At 49.4% G+C, this 19,411-nt stretch overlaps 1 protein-coding gene across 5 annotated transcripts in view; it reads right to left on the reverse strand.

The window, feature by feature from the left end:
• CPEB1 (cytoplasmic polyadenylation element binding protein 1) overlaps nt 1–10,959 on the reverse strand; it is a 94,677-nt gene extending 83,718 nt beyond the window's left edge. For 4 of the 5 annotated variants that reach the window (XM_035024221.1, XM_035024219.1, XM_035024220.1 and 1 more), the window contains exon 1: nt 10,719–10,948. In XM_035024221.1, the coding sequence (XP_034880112.1) occupies nt 10,719–10,856 (138 nt within the window). In that variant the 5' untranslated portion in view covers nt 10,857–10,948. Of the gene's footprint in view, nt 1–10,718 lie in introns of all 5 variants that reach the window. The other variant, XM_035024225.1, reaches the window with a different exon arrangement.
• Between the last annotated feature and the right edge of the window lie 8,452 nt (nt 10,960–19,411).

Raw genomic sequence — 19,411 nt, forward strand, 5'->3', positions numbered from 1 at the left:
ACTCAGCTTACAACCTGCAGCATTTGCAGGGACTCGATACAGACACCACAGGAGAGGCAAACCCGTATCACACCGCACCGCTTTCATGGGTATGTTTTACCACCTCGATCACAACCTCCACCAACGGCAGTGACTCCTTTCTTCAACGCTAAGATCAAAATCCATATTCAGTCACCAAGTCTATCTCTTCTGTCAAAGCTCTAAGCCACTCACAGGCATTTCATGATCTGGGGTTTTAAGCCCCTTGGACCAGAGACAATTCAGATGAACAATAAACAAAGAACTCATAAACAACATAACCTGGTGATCGCAGACCCAAAGGTTATAATTACATTTACTGACTGTATCTGCATCACATGCTAGGAGCCATTCTGGAGACAGAGGATAAGTAAGACAATCCCTGCACCCCAGGAGTGAGTCTAATGGGAACACAAGCACATAAACAAGCTATGCTGTACTATAAGCCCAACAATAAACAGAGAAATAACAAGAGTAGTGGGAAGGTGAGAAGATTAAAAGGTTTTACCGAACGGTCATAGTAGGAGTGGGGAGGGCATTCTAGGCAAAAAGAACAACATGTACAAAAGGCAAGGAGGTATGAAACAGGGATGCTTTTAGGCAACTAGAAGTACACTACTGCTAGGATTTTAAGCACAAGGGACACTATCCTATGACGCAGCATTGCTCCTGCATGCAAGAGAAAAGACAGGACTATAAAAAGGCACGTACAAGAACAGTCACAGCAGATTTGGTTATACTCAAACTCTGAAGAGAAACAAAAACCATGCCCCTTGTGTTAGTGGTCCCCAAGACCACCCCCAGGTTTGATGATTCACTAGGAGGAATCACAGGACTCAGCATATAGTTGTACTGAGCGCATTCGGCTAACATTTATCACAGCCAGAAGATACAGAGGAAAACCAGCAAAGGGAAAAGGTATATGGGACAAAGTGTGGGGGAAACCAGGTACAAACTTCCAAGGGTCCTCTTCCAAGGGAGTCACACGAGATAAGCTTTACTGCTTAGCTCCCCCAGCAATAAGCTGGGGCTACACACAGGAATTGTTGCCAACCAGGGAAGCTTGCTAGAGACTTGGCACCCGGGGTTTTTATGGAGGGGTGGTCACACAGGTAGCCTCTGCCTGGAATATGCCCAAATTCCAAACTCCAGGAGGAGAGCAGGTGTTCAGCATCAATCACACTGTTTGCACAGTTTAGGTGTAAGTCACTCTATTGGTTCTGGGAATGGTGGGACTACAGCAATAAACCTGGACTGCAACTTGTAGAAATCTCAGATACTAAATTAAGTTGGGGGGAAACGTCAGACTCAGAAGAGTACACGCTACAGGATTTCATTTTAGGTTCAAAAATAGGCAAAACCAATTGAGGACAACAGAAGTCAGAGTAGGAGTTAATCCTGGGAGGGGGAGGAGGGTAGCGGGGGCGGGGGGGGGGGGGCAGAGATACCGAGAAAGGGCACAAGGGAACCTTAGTGAGTACTGGAAATGTTCTGTATCTTCACCAACGTGGTAGTTACTTAGGTGTATAAAAATAATATAAATATGTAAAAATTGACATTATACACTTAAAATTAGTGCCTTTTACTATATGGATGTTCTCTCTCAATTTTATTTTTATGGGTTTTTTTTAAAGATTTTATTATTTGAGAAAGAGAGAGTGAGCAAGCGCAGGAGCAGGGTGGGGGCAGACACAGAGGCAGAAGCAGACTCCCGCTGAGTGGGGCGCTCAACGCGGGACTCCATCCCAGGACCCTGGGATCCTGACCCGAGCCAAGGGCAGATGCTCAACCGACTGGAGCCACCCAGGCGCCCCCCTCTCTCAATTTTAAAGAAGTTCAAAGAGGAGACCGGTAGGGATTAAACTCGGCCACTGAACTGAAGCCAGATCCTGATGGGCTTCGTGTGCTACCCCAAGGGACCTGGCCTCTACTGCGTGGTGGTAGTTCTCCAGGGAGGTGTTGTGGACCCACGAAGGTCCGCAAGACCCTTTCAGAGGTCCACAAAGCCAAAACTACTTCCATAATTCTAAGACACCAATTTCTTTTTTCACTATGCTGACGTCTGCAATGAGAGTACAAAAATAATGAGTGGGTAAAACTGGCACCTTAGCAGGAAGCAAGGCAACGCCAATCAGCTCTAGTAAGCAGCTACTGTACTCTTCAAGCTCTGCAGTCCCAGAAACAGCCAGGATCTCTTACCGAGGTCCTTGAGAAAGCAGTAAAAGCATATTTATTACATCTTGACCCTTGAGTACAGGCCTTCAATATTCTGTGAGACAAACGGGAAGTTAGCACGAAGCCCATTTGCTGCATACTGAAGTATAACAGTTGTCTCAAGGAAGTGTTTATGTGACGGAGTTTCAGAAAGAATTAGCCTCTTTTTTTTTTTTTTTTTTGAAACATCTTTTTTACTTGGAAGAACTGACCTACTATGGTTATCAGACTGGGTGTTTGGCAAACATTCTCTTGAAAACACGGGGAGCTAGATGCTTCCAATAAACGACTAACAGCATTTGTGGCCATATATTAAAATTTGAGCTTTGAAGGAAAAAACAGAACTCTGGGAAACCTCCATCTGCCCCCTTCGTCAAAACTTTAACAAGACTTTTCTGATGAGACTGGTGGTGTTATTAACTAGCATGTCAGCATAGTGTGCATATGTGTGTATATAATACACTCACTATGCAATATTGCACAACAGTGAGCCAGTATTTGTCAAATGACTAAAGTACAGTGTTACAAAATCAGGCATGGGTGAATGGTCTATCCAAAGTACAAGAGGGATCAACGTGTTTTAATGTAACAGTAAGAACAGTACACCCATATGGCTTCAGATCCCATGTTGCAACTGACCTTTAGGAAGTTCACACTTGTCAAGTTTTGGTGTAGTATCAAAGAGGGATGGATAGCCGCAAGTAAATGAAAAGGCTATTCAAATATCCCTCCTCTTTCCAACTACATATCCACGCGAGGCCATATTTTCTTCATATCTTCCAACAGAAACAACATGTGGCAACAGATTAAATATAGGAACAGACGGAAAATATACTGCGAAGAGGTTTCAAAAGAAAAGCTACTACCTTCTAATAAATCCGATACTAAAGAGATTTGCAAAAATGTTAAAGAATGCTCACTCTTCTCATTTTCCTTTGTTTTCAAAAATCTAATTGTGTTACTATGTAATGGATTTGTAACTTTAAATGACTATTTTTCCAGTTTTAATTTCTAATGAGCAAATATCGATAGATACGATCCACATACACTAAAGCTCTTGAGGTCCTCAGTAATGGAGTCCTGAGATGAAAATGTCTGAGAACCTCTGCCCTGTGGAGTAGGTGATCAAACTGGCACTTTTCAAAGATCTTATAGGAACATCCAGGCAGAAATGCAAACATCCAGAAAGATTGAAGAAATGCTCCTAAGGGCACAGTGAACTTGGGAAAAAGAGTCTCAGAAATGCACGTGTGAGAAGGGAGAAGAGCTCTGATGTCAGATCTCATGGGTTTAAGAGATGAGCAAAGGGTGGGCCAGTCCATATGGGGAGGGAGCTACTCTGTACAAAAGCTTGATGAGAAAAGGCCAAGCAAAGCCAGTGAGGCTGGCTGCTTGAGGGGAGTGCTATACTAAGATAGGTCTAAACATGGGAGAGATGTGATCGTATTTATGGACAGAGGTGAAAGGTGTGGCAGGAACAATGTACCACGAGGTCCTGAGGGTGTAAGAAAGATGGACTCCCAACGCACAAAACTGCTCTCTGAATAGGGAGGAGGCCACTCCTGCAAAAGCCCAAAATAAAGAATGTAACTGGAGCCAAGTCCAATTGGAGAGGGAAAGAATAGGACCTAGATGACCAACTGTGCAGAACCCAGAGTAGCTTTTGGTCCACACAAGAACACATGAGCCTGTGTTATTTCACATTGCAAAGAAGATAAACTTAGAGAAATAGAAAATCTTGCTCAAAAATCAACCAGTTAACAGAGCACAAGGACTCAAATCAGGATCCCAGACTCCAAATCTCCTCCTCTGCCTCTGCCTCAGGCAGCATGAGAAATAGCAGGAGAGGGGATAGAGCAGGACAGCGAACCACCTGTGGCAACTCTGAAGCTGTATGGGAGGCTCTCACAAGGACAGGGAAATATGGTTTTCTGTTTCACCTGAAATGTTTGCAAGCCTTGGCATTGAGAGAACTCCCCAAACTCAGGTAGGGCAACATGTGCAGGAAAAGCAGCATGATGGTGGAACAAACATAACCTCCTGACCAGCAGAGCTAAATTCAGCTTTGTGAAGTCCAAAATCCAAGGCAAGTTTGAGTTTCATCTTAAATTTCCTAGACTAACAGGCACCTGGGTGGCTCAGTCAGTTGAGCATCCGACTCTTGATCTCGGCTCAGGTCTTGATCTCACCATCATGAGTTTGAGACCCACGTTGGGCTCTGCACTGGGCGTGAAGCCTACTTAAAAAACAAAAACAAAACCTCCTGGACTTAAGTGATACCCTCAGTAGTCATTTCTGGAGGCAAGGGGCACAGAGGGATGAGCTAGGGAGACACACCCGACCAAGGACCAAGGATCCGAAGGATAGGTCTGAGGAACAACAGGACCACTGGTAGGATAGAGCTCTGAACAGAGTAATAGGTGTGATCAGGCAAAAACAACTGATGAAGAAGGTAGAAAGAGCAGACTGAAAACACTCCTCCAAGGGAGACCTGACCTAGCGGTAGCAATGTAAAAAAGAAGCAATGAAAGCATGCAGGGGCCAAGGGAGACACACAAAACCGTATCAAGGCTTTATAGTTACAGATATTGCGAAGAGGTTTCAAAAGAAAAGCTACAAGTATGCATTCACCTAGCGTCCTTCTGTACTGGGGCCTCCAGTGACTGAAAAAATAAAAAAAAACCCGAAACACCCCAAACACAGTTCTTTCCCCCAAGAGAACACTATAGTTGGGGAAAAAAGACTAATTGGGTGGAGGGGATAGAATTAGATTAGCCTCAAGAGATGAGTAGAGGGAAGAAATTGGTTCTGTGTTTAAACCTGCTGGGTTTAATATGCCTCCGACAGACAGAACTCCTTCAGTAGGCCAAACAGAACCATGGGTTCTAAGAACAAGCAGGGCTAGAGCTCAACCTAAAACTTGGTCCCAGAGAGAGAGAGAACTAGTGCAGCAGGAATACACAGGCCCCCTGTATAAGGGGACAGATGAGCCAACAGAATGAACCACAGGGAATGTGGCATTCTGGGGGAGGAGGCCTGTAAGTACCAGGACAAGAAAGACCTATCAGACAGGAGGAGGGGGGAGCTATAGAGTCTTTCGAGACAAGTGGAAATTTTAAGTAGAAGGAGATAATCCGAGACCAATATAGCAAAGGATGAGGTACATGAATTCTACAAATACCTACAAAATACCTACAAATTCTACAAAATGAAGAGATCTGTGTTCCAGTTCTGGCTCTACCAGCCACTCACCGTATTAACTTAAAACAGTCACTTCTCATGCTAAGCTTAGTTCTCTTGTCTGAGAAAATAAACATTAGAATCTGCGTTTGTTGTCAACTCTGAATTGTATCTGGGAGACAAACAGGTCTCTGATAGCTTTCAAGCTTCGTAACAATTCCAAAATTACAGCTTAAAAAAACAAAAAGAAAAGAAAGTCTCAAGAGAAAGGACAGACTCAGGAGACCAATGGTCTCAGAGCCAGAAGCCAGGAACACAAAGCCAGAATGCAGAGAACACAGGTGTTAAGTAGTAAGAGATTAAGTGTTCTGTCAAAAGACAAAAAAACCCAACCAGCCGTTCAAGGTAACTGCTTTCCTCCAACAGAGAGCTACTCCCACACCTTTATCCAAGGAGACCCTGGGCCATGATGCTAAACCATCAGGATGGTACATATATCTGCATATAATGCTGGCCAAGAATAAAGAAACCAGTAACACTATTATAGTTAAATTACTCCCAGAATCAACAGCTAGGTGCAACTGTGACCCATTTTTTTTTTTTAAGATTTTATTTATTTATTTGAGAGAGAGAATGAGATAGAGAGCATGAGAGGGGGAAGGGTCAGAGGGAGAAGCAGACTCCCCGCCGAGCAGGGAGCCCGATGCGGGACTCGATCCCGGGACTCCAGGATCATGACCTGAGCCGAAGGCAGTCGCTTAACCAACTGAGCCACCCAGGCGCCCAACTGTGACCCATTTTTAAAACACAAATCAATCTTCAGACCGGTCTTCTGGGGAGTCTACAATTGTCATCACAAAATGCCTTCAAAAAAATCAAAACAAAAGAGTGTTAACTCACTGTAATCTAAAGGGTGCTCCAACCATACAGGAATACTAAAAACAGAGTGGAAATCAAAGGTTGTCCATGCCTAAGTGTTCTTCTATACTACTGAACACAAAGCTCAACCCCATTTAGTCAGGAATTTCCCCCCCACGCCTGTTATTTTAAAATACTCCCATTATACATTAAAGCAGCAAAATAATCTCTGACAGGAGACTTTTTAAATCCCAATAACAAAACAGTGAAAATTATGTTTACAATGCAAATTTATCACTGAAATTTGGATACTTTTTATGGAAAGTCAGATAATTTTCCCATGAAAAATACAAAATATTACAAACATGATTTATCTTTTCATTCCATACTTTCAGCAGTTTACTGTAATGGAGATATGCCTTGTTTTGGAGGTCCTATCTTGAACATAAAAACTTTCAGCACTTGGAATCTGTTGTTACAGAAGGGGATGAGCTCTCATGAGCAGGTATAACCAAACCAGGCAGCAACAAAAGCAGGAAAGAAAACAATGAGCATTTCCAAAGCTGCAATGTGGGGGGCCAAGGAGGCGGGGTCGGCAGTACCCAGAAGACTTAATCAACGCGGAAAGGGTGCAATCAACACTTCTTAGCTTTAAACCAAACAACAGATAGAAGCAAAAACTCTTTAACCTCCTCTCCTCCAACCTCTGGGTCCAACCCCTTCCTACTCCTCACCCTCTGTCCCCAGGCTTTCTGGCAAGCTCTACCCAGAGTCAGTACAGTTTAGATACTGCCTAGGAAAAGCAGATTTGCAGAACAGGATGGGATTAGCACAGCTCTTCCATAGGAAAGAAAATAATTTGTCATTTGATCCTAGGGTTCTTTTACTGACTCCACCACTACCTACTGAAGACAACAGCCTACACATTAATATCCAGGTTTGGGATGCCTTCCTGTCCCAAACTTCAAGCCAGAAGTACAAACCCACTAATTAATTTCCACTTTAAACAAACACATTACTTTAAGGAATGGTCATTTAGCCAAGGGACCTGAAACCACTGAATGAGAAAGTCTACTCAGATATTGCCTACCACGTAAACACTAAAATACCAGCAAGAGGCTGGTCACTTCACCCTTCCTCCCTACCCCAAATTCACAAATACTTAACTCATAACTGAGTGCTTGAACTAAAAACGTTTGCTAGAGAAGCAGCTGGAGACCCAAGTAACATTCTAAAGTTTGCATCTTTCCAAAAACTTCCCAGAGATTTATTTAAAAAAAAATTATCTAGTTTGAGTCTGCATTTTCACAGAAAAATCCCTTCGGCAAAGGCTCTGAATATGGTTCTTACTGCTTTATGCTTTAAATCTTTTGGGAATAAAATACAGAAATAAAGGTACATAACCCTTTACATCTGCAAGTGAGGCTCTGTACACTGCTGTGAGTCTAAGTTTCTTTCAGCCAGAATGAAAACCCAGTCTCTCATTCCTGGCATAGGGCTATTTTAGGTCCTGGAAGCTTATTCCAGAAGATCTTAGCACATATGGCTAAAACCCTTATTAATTCTTCCTGGAAATCTAAGAGGCATGATTATGGGGACTTTAGCTAAGAGAGAAAAGGTGAGATTTAATAAGCCACATTCTACTTTGAGAGGTCTTAAAACAATTATGTAATTTCAAATTTGCCTAATCTCAGAAGAAGAAAGTTATTGAAATTTTAACCATCCTGAAAAAGGAAAGGCTTCTGTGCAGAGTTGGGAGGGTCACCCCCCCCAGTGGGAGGAGCCTGATTTCTCCAGACCTCTGGCTCTCAGGATCAGCTAACTGCTCTGACACACATCGAGGAATGATAGACACAGCACATTCCTCCTGACATCAACACTGCTGCACTAACGCTCAGAAGACCCACACTGACTTCCACAACAACCAGAGATTCCCTCCAGTGCAGTTAAGGTTTACTGTGCCTATAAATGGGACCAGCCCATAAAGCATTGCAATTCCTAGACAATGTACATCACCAATAACTCCTTGACCCCTCTGACCTACCAGAACACACGCAGTATCATACCTTGAGCTATGGCCCCGGAAAGACCTAGGTTCACAATGGGTTTCATCCCTTAACAGCCTCGTAACTTGATTTCTGAGCCTGGTCTCATTTGCAAAATAGGGGGAAAATCTAAAAGGATGATTTGAAGACTGAGATCCCAAACTAGCCCTCAGCTGGACTCTCATCTTCAGAGACATGTTACCTTTGATCCTTAAACTGTTCATAATTTTTTAAGTGCTACATTTATAACCGAGACTAGTAGCTTACCTAGGAAAAAAGTCAAAGATCCATCAACTCTGGGCCCACATTTTGGTGTGGCAACAACCAGCTCCTTGCTGCTCCCTTTAGACACAAACTCTATAGCTCAGTAGGCACTACTCTTCTCTCCCTGCTTCCCTCATTTATGTCACCTCAGTTCCCTGCAGGGATCTGAGCACACAACCAGTTTTAAGGATTAAAAACAAAATAAATAGCTTGATGACTCACGAAAATACTTACTGAGACAGCTAGTATCACGAGCTTACTTGCTAACCAGCCTGGTGTGAAGCCTGGACTCTTCCTACTTTCACCATCTTCCTCTGCTTTCTGCCTCAAGATCACTGCCATGGGAGGTGTACCACGGTAGAAGACCCACCCTGTATCAGGTGCCTACGGCCCAACCCCAACTGCAAATGTTTCCGTGATCGTTGACCACCTGCACCAGCTCTGGCTGGGCAGAGAAGCCCTGGGAGGGGGGAAGGCAAGCATTTTTATATTACCGTGACGGACTTACATACAGGGTGGCCAACTTCCAATCCTAGTCCTACAAACTGAACGTGCATGGCCAGGCCACTCAAGTTTCAGTTCAATCACTGTGACAAACACCAAACTCTACAGCAACGTGCTCTGGGAACACAGGGCAGCTCAAAGCCAGCTCCACCAGGAACCACAGAAGACCAGGGGTGAGCCCCTCGGCGTTACTATGCCGAGGGGCTCCCCGCAGGCCAGAGCTCCCCTGAGCTCCAGAAGCAGAACTTCCTTCACTCTTCCCCCACCTACGACAAAAACCAACCAAGCAGGGAAACAATCACCAACCCGCGGTTTCCAGGGTTTTGTGCTGCCTGTTTGGATTTACTCTTATTTTTAACCCAGCGTGCGTCCCCGGGATCAAACGGAGCCTGAGGGTGCAAACTACTCTCACCAGCCGCACTTCCAGCTGGCACGCTCGGTCACCTGGGGGGGGGGGGCGCAGATGCGAGGCAGGCGGCACACCTGTGCCTCCCAGAGAGCCAACTGGCCCACTCGCCCCTCGCCCCGACAGATGACGCAGAGCAGCAGTTTACTCAGGTGCCAGAACAGGGAGTGAGGCGGCGGAGCGGTAGCCAGGGAGACCAGAGGCAGTTGCCAGAGAAATGCGGCGCTGAGCGCCCAGGCCGCGGGCTGGAAGGGGGTGCGCGTGGGGGAGGGGACGGGCCCCCGCTGGGCTTCCAGAAGCGCCCCCCTGGCTTCTCAGCGCTGTCACGGAGGCTGCGGTGCCCCGGGCCTCCTTCACGATTGCAATGCTGCCGAAGGCACGTGCGCAGGGCCGAGGCCTGCAAGGTGCACCTGGCCAGCCGCCAGCGCCAGGTGTGCTCGGCCTCCCGCCGGGCCCTGGGCAGCCCTGGGCCCCTCACGAGGCCTCTGGCCTGGCCCGGGGGACCCCCTGCGACGCGGGGTCCAAAGTCGGGGCCAACTGAACGACAGACGGCACCCGCTCCAGGGAGCGACCCGAGGGACGCAGCCAAAGGTGAGTGACCTGTCCTCGGTCAGGGTGCCCACCACGCCAGCGGGGCTCAGGACTGGCCCAGGCCCTTCTGGCCAGCTGCCCCCCAGCTGCAGCTCCGCCACACCTGAGGCCGGAGCAGAGGCCGCACCCCTCCCTCCCAAGTTGGTGCACCTGGCCAGGAGCTGGACCGACGAGAGAACGACAAAGCCAGGGCCACATGCACGACTGTCCTCTCGCCCCGCGGCGGGGGCAGGAAAGCAAAGGCAGGTGCGGCCTCCCCTCCCTCCACGGCTGCGCAGCCCCCACGTCTGCACGTCCGCCCGCCACGGCCCGCGGGACCCACCTCAGAGCCGCGGCCTCAGGCCTGCCCCGCGCGAAGCCCCGGCGCACGTGCCGAGCACCCACCCGCGCGCGCCCCTACCCAGCCGACCCCGCCCCCAGAACGCGGCTCCCGCAGTCGAACGTGTGAAGCCACGTGACCTCCCGGGCCGGGCGAGCACGGCCCCCGCACGAGGGGCCTGATCCCTCCGCCTTAAAGGAGCCGCGCCCGCCGCCGTCGTGGCGCTCTCCAGGCAACTTAGCCCCGCCGCGGGGGGCTCCGCCGCCCGCAGCCCCGCCCCACCCGGGCCACCCACCCCCGCCGCCCACTGGATACGAACTAGACTCGCGGGGGGCGCTGCGAAGCGCGTGAGCTCCCTGCGCCGGCGGCTTCGGGTCTCACGTGCGACGGCTGCGGGAGAAGGAAGTATTCCCGGCGCCGAGGCGCCCCTCCGACCCGTGGGCTCCCGTCTGGACATACACTCGAGGCCACCGGAGTCCGCAGCGCAGCCTGGAGGCCCCACCGGCCGCCCCCGGAGGGCCGCGGCGCCTTTAAGCCCAAAGGCCCTGAGTCACGAGGAGGCTCCCTGCCCCCCTCGCCACACGCCCCTCCACGAGGCCCCACGCCCGCGGGCACGTGACCCGCGCCCCGCCCGGGACTCGCGCTCACGGGGAGGGGAGCGGGAAGGAGGGGACCGCCGAGCCGGCCGAGGCTGCGCGCGGACCGTTAGCTGCCGCGGCCGGGACCGCGCCCCGCCCAGCCCGGCCCCGCCCCGCCCCGGCGGGCGGCGGGCGGCTCTTACCAGCGGGAACGCCATGGGGGCGGCGTGGCCCTGCGGGACGGGCGGGACGGCCGGCGGGCGGCGGGCCGGCGCGGGGAGGGACGCGCAGACGCGTGGGCACTATTTTTGCAGCGAGCCGCGCACAGCGCTGCGCCCCTGGCCGCTTATAAAGCCCCCGCGGAGCCGCCGCCCCCCCCCCCCCCCCCCGGGCCGGATGCGAAGCACCTGTGTCGGCCCCGCCCGGGCCCCCGCCCCCGCCCGCCCCGCCCCTCCCGGCAGGCCGGGCCGAGGGCTCGGCCGCCCACCCGGAGCCGGGCTCCGGGACGGGGGCGGCCGCAGCCAGCGCCTGGGAGGCCAGAGGCCCACGCCCGAGCGCGCTGCCCACCTAGTGACCCTGTTCAAGTCACTTATCTCCCCGGGACCTCACTTTCCCCGTCCCGTACGCCTGGGGCGCGACTTACAAGCCCCTGCGACGCGGCGGCGAGGTGCTTTGTCAGTGGAGCCCCGTGTCCATGCTCCTGTTCTTCCAAGGACCCCTCCAGGGCGGGAGCCAGCCCTGCACGCTGGTGCCCCAGCCCCTGCCCCTGCCCCCCGCCCCCGGGACTCCTAGATCGGCTGCTCCGTATGCTGGAAAGGGGGACGCGTCGGGGGTTCGGAAAGTTCCAAAGACACCAGGGGTCCTCTTTGGACCGCAGTTTCCTGGGGAAACCGCTTCCGACGCTCCTGCCGCACTGTAATAGGAAGCTTCAGGGACAAGGGACAGGGCGGGGGCCACGGGACAAGAAAGGCCGCCGTGGTCCGGGCTGTTGTCAGGGAAGGCGACCTGGGCTGGCTGGTGCAGAAGCGGACCGGAAGCCCCAGGCAAGCGCAGAGGCGGGGATGGCATTCCAGGCGGCAGACCGAGCAAAGGCCGGGAGGGAGGATTGAACAGAGCGGCTCAATCTGAGCAGGACGAGGATAATGTGCGCTGATACCACAGGAGGGAAGCCTGGGCCCAATTTGCGAAGGGCCTTTATATTGCAGACAGCAGGAACTATTAAGAATTGTAAACAGGAGGATGGCAGTATCAGGTCTCATAAGATGTTACTGGAGACTTAGTAGAGGCAAGGGACTGGAGCGAGAAGGAGAGAGACCAGCGTTTGCAGAGCATTACTAAGTGTTTTACATGTGTTAGCTCATCATCATAACGCTACTTGTAATGCATTTATTATGCACAAGGCTCGTCCTGGCAGTTGGGAAAACAGGACTGCTGCCTTCCTGGCAGGCTGGTGAGGCTGGCCTGGATCTAATGGCTAAGGCGGGAGTGGGCAGGTTTCTGTGGAAGGAGAGGAAGTCAGTGATCTAACCTACTGTTTCAGGAGGATTAATAGGAGAAGGTGGCCAGGGTAAGAACAGATGGGAGTAGAAGTCCACAGGAGGACTCAAAGTGATAATGAAAGTTGGCCACTCTCCATTCACAGGTATGTCCTCATGCAGGGAGCTTCCTTGGGTTGCTGGGGTCATGGGCAGAGAGGGTGATGGCTTCAGGGACTGGGCAAAAGGGGGTCCTGGCACCTCCTACCCATCAACTATTCTACCCTCTTCCTGCCTAGCCATCTGCCCTCCTCCTCTTGCTGGCCTATTCCAGCCATCCAGAAAACCATACCTCATGGTTTAGCTTCACTGGGACCCTCCTTCAGGGGGTCCTTCCTGGGGCCTTTCCTTCTTGGGGAGCAGCCCACCCCCAAGGCTTACTCTGGCCCACAGACAGCATAGGACAGCCGCCCCGAGGTGATGTATCTTGCTTGTCTTCTTGGGGGTGCAACCTGGATACCGATAGCACGGGAGCCACGTGAGGGTGAGAGCACGGAGAAGGCCCGGGTGTGTGGAAAAGGGCCATTAGCAGATACAGACCATGCCGAAACGAGGCCGCAGCCCAGCCAGATCTTTGAACACAACCTGGGTTGTCTTCGGTTCTTTAAATGTGAACTCTTCCTCATTTTAAATCTGGTCACTAATTCAAATTAAAAGAACAAAGCCCAGTATATCCAGGGGCCCCATGCAGCTCTCGTGCTGCCAGCTTGTGTACATCCTTCCTCCTCTTTGATCTGAAGCTGAGCAAGATAAGACTCTGAAACCTGGAATAGTGCCCAGGGGAGTAGGTATCTGGGCACTCTTTCATATTTTAAAACTTGTAGCCATAAGAAAACGAAGGCATCTTTCAGGTGATTTGGAACAGAAATGGCTGCTGCCTAAAATCCCTCTTCCTAAACTTGCTCTCACAGTAGTAATAGCTGACCTTCACTGAGCACTTACTACGTGCTTGGCACAGTTCTGAGTGTTTTACCTGTGCTGGATGAGAAAACTGAAGCTCAAAAAAAGCGAAGTACCAAGCCCAGGGTTCCCAGCTAGAAATGGAAGAGTGGGAACTCAAACCCAAGTCTTCTTGTTTTGGAGCCTTAACCAGATAAGAACAGAACTTCCAGCACCCTTATGTGCGCAGTTCCTTCAGACTGACCCCAGAGCTCAATGCAGATGATGAAGGAAGGAGTGGCTGAGTCAAAATACAGTCATGGCCTCAGGTGTGGTCATGCCCTTTTGCTTCCTGCCCTCACCTGGCCATGCCTGCAGATAGAACAGGAAGAACCGTACCTCTGACTGGAAGGTGTCCACAGTCCACAGGGTATGGTGTGGAAAGCAGCAGAGGTGGAGATATTAAATGACTCGGTCAAGTCCCCACAGCTGGTCACTGGCAGAAGTAGCAGGAACAAATAGGCAGCATTATCCATTCTCAGAGTCAACAAACAGCCTTTGAGCCCAGCTATGCCTGGCACCGTCTCTGCAGTCAAGCTCCAGATTTACAATACAGGTTTTAAGTGTAAGGGTAATTGGCTGGACTAAGTTTTAAATGCACGTACTAGGAGGACAGGAGGAACCCTGTAGTCGTTTATATGCTCAGGTGTTCAGGCCTTCCACAGCAGGCAGAGAGCCGAAAAAAGAAAAGACAATGTGGGGAGGAAATAATTTTCGTGGTTGAAAAAGATCAGAAGGGGGATTCACTTAGGAACTCAAGACTACAAGGTAAAGAAGGCACACAGTCTCTGCTAGACTTTTCCCAAGCTCTGTGCAGAAGAAACCATGTTCTTTGTTTTTGGGTTTTTTTTTTTTTTTTTTTTTTTTTAATGTTTTTTAAAGTGGGATTTAAAAATGTGAATCAGCCCCACCTTTCATCATACACAAATGTAAATTTAAAGTGCATTAAAGATATAAATGTGAAAGGCATTACTTGGAAGTGTTTTAGAAGAAAATATTAAAATATTTTATTACCTCAGAGGACGGGTGAATTTTGTAAATCAGAAACAAAAAGCACAGGACATAAAGGAAGATTGATAAATTTGGCCAAATTGAAATTTAAAACTTCAATTTAACAAAAGATTTTTAAAATTTGAAAAAAACAAGTCATAAACTGGAAGACGATATTTGCAATGTGAGATCTATAAAGGACTAGTTTCCAGAATACATAAGAACTTCTACAACCAATGATGAAAAAGAGACAACCTTATAAAAAAATGGGCAAAAGATGGGAACAGGCAATTGACAGAAACTGAAAACCCAAATGGCCAACAAACATATCACTAGATGTGTACCCTCAGCAATAACCAGGGAAATGCAAATGAAACCATAGGAGAGACGATTCACATCTCTCACACAGACAAAATGAAAAAGATCCAATAGCAGGATCACTGCCAATGAGGGTATAAATCAGCTTGCCCATTTTAGTTTTTTGCTTTTCTGCATTTTTTGAATTGAGGGATAACACATAGAGTATGGAATGCAAAAATCTTAAGTGTTCAGCTTGATAATTTTTTACTTACATATATACCCAGGTAACTGTCACCTACATCAAGGCATAGAATCTTTCCAGAACCCCATAGGATTCCATCATGCCTCTTCCCACTTTATACCTCCTTCCTTGAGTTAACTATTATTCTTACCTATTTCCTGACATTCATTCTGCATGTTGTAGAACTTCATAGAAACATTTGGCCTCTTTCATTCAATATGATATCTGTGAAACTCACCCATGTTGTTGCATGTGGCAACAGTTCAGTCCTCTTTCTTGTTAAGTAGTATTCCATTGTGTGGATGTACCGAATTTGTTTCTCCATTCTCCTGTTGATTGGTATTTGAATTGTTTCCAGTTTGGGGACTCTTGTCAACAAAGGTACTATGAACATCCTTGATGGGAACTGCAGCTACTCTGGCGATGCTGTTAAGTTGCAGGTGTTTATATTCTATGACCCAGCAATTCTACTCTTAGGGTAACATGTTAGAGAAACTTTTGCATATGTTAAAGGAGGCCTGAGTAAAAATGCCAATAGCTGTATTATCCACAATTGCAAAAATAAAATAACAACCTTAAATATCCACCAGCAGGAGAGTGCATTAATAAATTGTGGTATAGTCATACAATGGATATTATATATAAGTAAAAGTAAGTGAAATAAAGCCAAATTGTATCAACATAGATGACTCAGAAATAATATTGACTGAAAAAAGCAGGAGGTAGGAGAAGACATACTTAATGATGTCATTTATATAAAAATTTAAAACATGCAATACACTGCTATCACAAAGTACCAAATTATACATTGTTTAGGGACATATCCATGTTTGGTAAAAGTACAAAAAAAAAAAAAAAAAAAGATGCATGGCATTGATCAATGGAAAATTCCGAATAGTGATTTACTTCAGGTGAGGCGGGAAGAGCTTGTGAAATGACTACAAAAGGTATTGCCTGAATCGATTAAGTGTTTTAGTCCTTAAGCCTGGGAATCAGCACACTAGTCGTGGTTATGTGATATTCTTTATCACAGTTTTTTAAAGAAATAAGGGACGGATATCACTAAAGGCAGTGGTGTGCCGGCAGATGTCTGACAATGAGCTGTGGGAAGGGGAGTGATCTGCAGTATTCACCAATTTCTGTGGCATAAATCCTCCCACTACGGCTGATTGCCAACTACCAGTGTGACTCTGCCTGGCCCACAGAATTCCTGGAAGCACGGCGGTGGGTGGTGGGCGGTCGGTGCTCCGAGCCAGCGCGAGCCCGCTCCCGAACACCGCTTGCCACTGAATGTGGGAGCCAAGTGCTTGCAAGGCCAGAGCCCGGCGCCCAGGCCCCCTCTGAGGACTTTCTCCCACCACCTTAGGAGTTGGGTCCGGGGCTGGATTGTATTAATTTGTTGCTGTAAAGCTAACCGCAAACTAAATAGCTCAAAACAACAACACGTATCGTCTCACACAATCTCTGCGAGTCAGGAATCCGAGAATGACTTTGCTGGGTGGCTCCGGCTTGGGATCCCTCCTGGGGTTGCAGATGGGCTGTGGACCAGAACTGCAGTCATTGGAAGCTTTGCCTGGAGCTGCAGATCTTCTTAGCTCACTCGAGTGGCTCCTGGCAAAGCCTCAGTTCTTTGTCCCATGGATCTCTCCATAGGACTGCTGGCTTTAGCTCAAGACGTGGCACCCAGCCCTCTCCAGAGCAAATGACCAGACGGAGAAAGAGAGAGACTGGGGTGGAGGTACAGTGACTTTTATAACATCTCAGAAAGCACATCCTGTCACTTCTGCAATATTCCATTGTTCACGCCCATCAAGCCTGATGAACCGTAGGAGGGGGCCACCCAATGGAGCAAATGGGGAGAAGCAGGGATCCCTGTGTGCGTCCTGGAGGTCAGCTGCTACACTGATCACAGTCAAAGCTGAGGGCTGATTGTCCTGAGATGCTGGTAAATGGGTTAGAGATGCCTGGAGCCTCAGCACGAGGAGAACTCAGGAGGCCGTGGCCTTTTGTTTCCAGTGAAGGAAACCGACATGTTTCGGAATTTCCTTGAGAGAATGCAGCTACTCTTGTCGGGATCCTGGGTCTCAGTCTTGCCCCGTCCTAGGGAGACCCCCTCTCCCAACCCCACCTCTCCCTGCCTTCCCTCCGCAGGTGCAGATGCTGGGGTTCTGGCCCATAAAAGCCTAGATCAAGGTCACCTTGCCCAGGCCCTCAAGAGTTCCTTCCCCAGAGCTGCTCCCTCACATTCTCCCTCAGTTACAACAAGAAGACAATCCTGCTTCTTTCCACGCACCCCGCCTCTGCTGCAGGGGTTGCTGGTGCCCTAGTGGCCCCAGACAGCAGCATATCCCACCGTGTCCCCATCGCCAGACACAGATCCCACTACCAATTGCAGTCGGGTGTCAGATGGTTTCAGAGCTCCATGATCTCTGAGCAAAATAAAACCCTGCCTCAAACTGGAAGGAAGCAAGAGCAGTGAGTCGTCACATTGAGTTTCTTGTTTACGTGGGTGGTTCATGCTATGAAAACTCACCAAGTTGCATACTTGTGATTTGTACAATTTTCTATACGAATATTATACTTTTTTAAATAGTATTTTTAAAAGTCTTTTATTTTTTTAAAGATTTTATTATTTATTTGTTTGTTTGTTTGTTTGTTTATTTATTTATTATCTGAGAGAGAGAGAGCATGAGTGGGGGGCAGGGAGGTTTGCAATTGCTAAGCCCACAGCCTGGGACACGTTCCAGAGAAAGCAGCACAGGGCCGGGACTGAAGTTCCAGCATGCAGGATTCTCGCTCAGGTTGGAGATCCCAGTGCCCTTTATGAGGGGCTGTGGGAATCTGGGCTGTGAGCAACTTGAGGGAGGTTGGGGGAGATGCCTTACGCACTTCTGGTTCCAACAGAGTCCGTTCTGGGGCCTTTGTTGCAAAGTACGGGTTGGCCAAGCATTCTCTGATGGTCCGTGTTCAGTGCCTCGGAAAACTGCTCTCACCTTCTTACGCTGCGGGCAGTGCTGATTCAGAGACGGGAGTGAGAGCAAGTTGACCACTCTGTCTGCCCTTGACTGGCCGAGCAGTCCCATCGCCAAACCTGCAGTGACAAAAACAGTGATCCCAGGGAGACCGCGGGGCTCCAGGGCTCTCCAAGAAGCAGCGACTCCAGCTGCTGTCTGGTGCCACAGAGCCCAGCCCACCCCCAGAGACGAAGGTAGGGGTGTCCCCTGGCACTGCCTTTGTCCTCCTTCCCCGGGAGGAGGGCACACCTGCTACACTCTCCCTCCCCTGCGGAGACCTGCTCAGGGATGCCTCAGTAGCAGGGCTGTGGAGAGGTATGGCCAAGGGTCTGGAGTCTCAGGCACGGAGGATAGGAGGCTGAGGCATCACCTCTCACACCATCATTTGAGGGTGTTCCTTGTAACCCAGGCGATCAACATGTTCTGGGGGGAAAAGTGTTCCTAAAGTCAAAACCAGGTTTGGGTAACACTGTTCCAGTTTGGGGCAGGGATAGGTCACAATGCAAATTGGCATAGTAAAGGCTCTGAGAAGGCCTGTGGGAAATAAACTTGTTTCATTTAAGTCCATTATTCCTAAATTTGTTGATCATAGACTCTCTCTCTTTTTTTTGGTAGAATACATGCTAACGTGTTACTTTTTACACCTTATGGAACCACTGCTCACTCGGCCTCTTTCCTCATGGGGAAGGGCATCAGGGAGGGCCCTGACGCTCACTGCCACGTCCGGAAGGCTTGTCCCAGCTGCAGAGGCCCTCCCCCTGCGCTGCTCAAGTGCGTCCACAGAGCACCAGCATCTGCCACTGGGACTTTGTGGGAAATGCAGGATCTCAGGCCCCACGGCAGACACTGACCGCAGTTTGCAGGGTAGTAAAATCCCCAGCTGAGCTGAGGCAGGGCTGTCTGAGAGCACTGTTTTACCTCTCCTGTTCTCCCCCCTCCACGATGGCTGGTTGGGGCATCTCCCCAGCCAGCCGGGGGCTCCACTGACAACATATTCTGAACCTCACACCTATGCTGGGGAGTCCCCCACATTAGGGTCTTTCCTGAAGGCCCATGAGGGAAATCAGGGGGACTGATAGTGACTGAAGAGGCCTTGCTTTTGCAGAGCCTCATAACAAGGACCAGGGAGCTCTTCAGGGTGGCCTCCCCATCCCTGCCCGCATGGCTCTTCCACAGACAGGCCTGGAGACTCGGGGAGGGTCACCTTCGCATCCAACCAGAGTCACCTACGAGTGAGTCACAGCCTTCCCTAGAAAGTCAGCAATGATCATTCACAAGGGTCACACGGTCACTCTGAGCAGCTCCCCCCCCGCCCCCGCAGAGAACCCCAAAGGAAGGAAAGCTGAGCCAGCATGTAGGGAGAAGGCATTTTATTGGGATTTTGCTACACAAATAGCTGCAGAAGGCTGGGAAGA

The sequence above is a fragment of the Mirounga leonina genome, unplaced genomic scaffold (assembly GCF_011800145.1).
Source record: "Mirounga leonina isolate KUSES-001 unplaced genomic scaffold, KU_Mleo_1.0 Mir_178, whole genome shotgun sequence".
NCBI lineage: Eukaryota > Metazoa > Chordata > Mammalia > Carnivora > Phocidae > Mirounga > Mirounga leonina.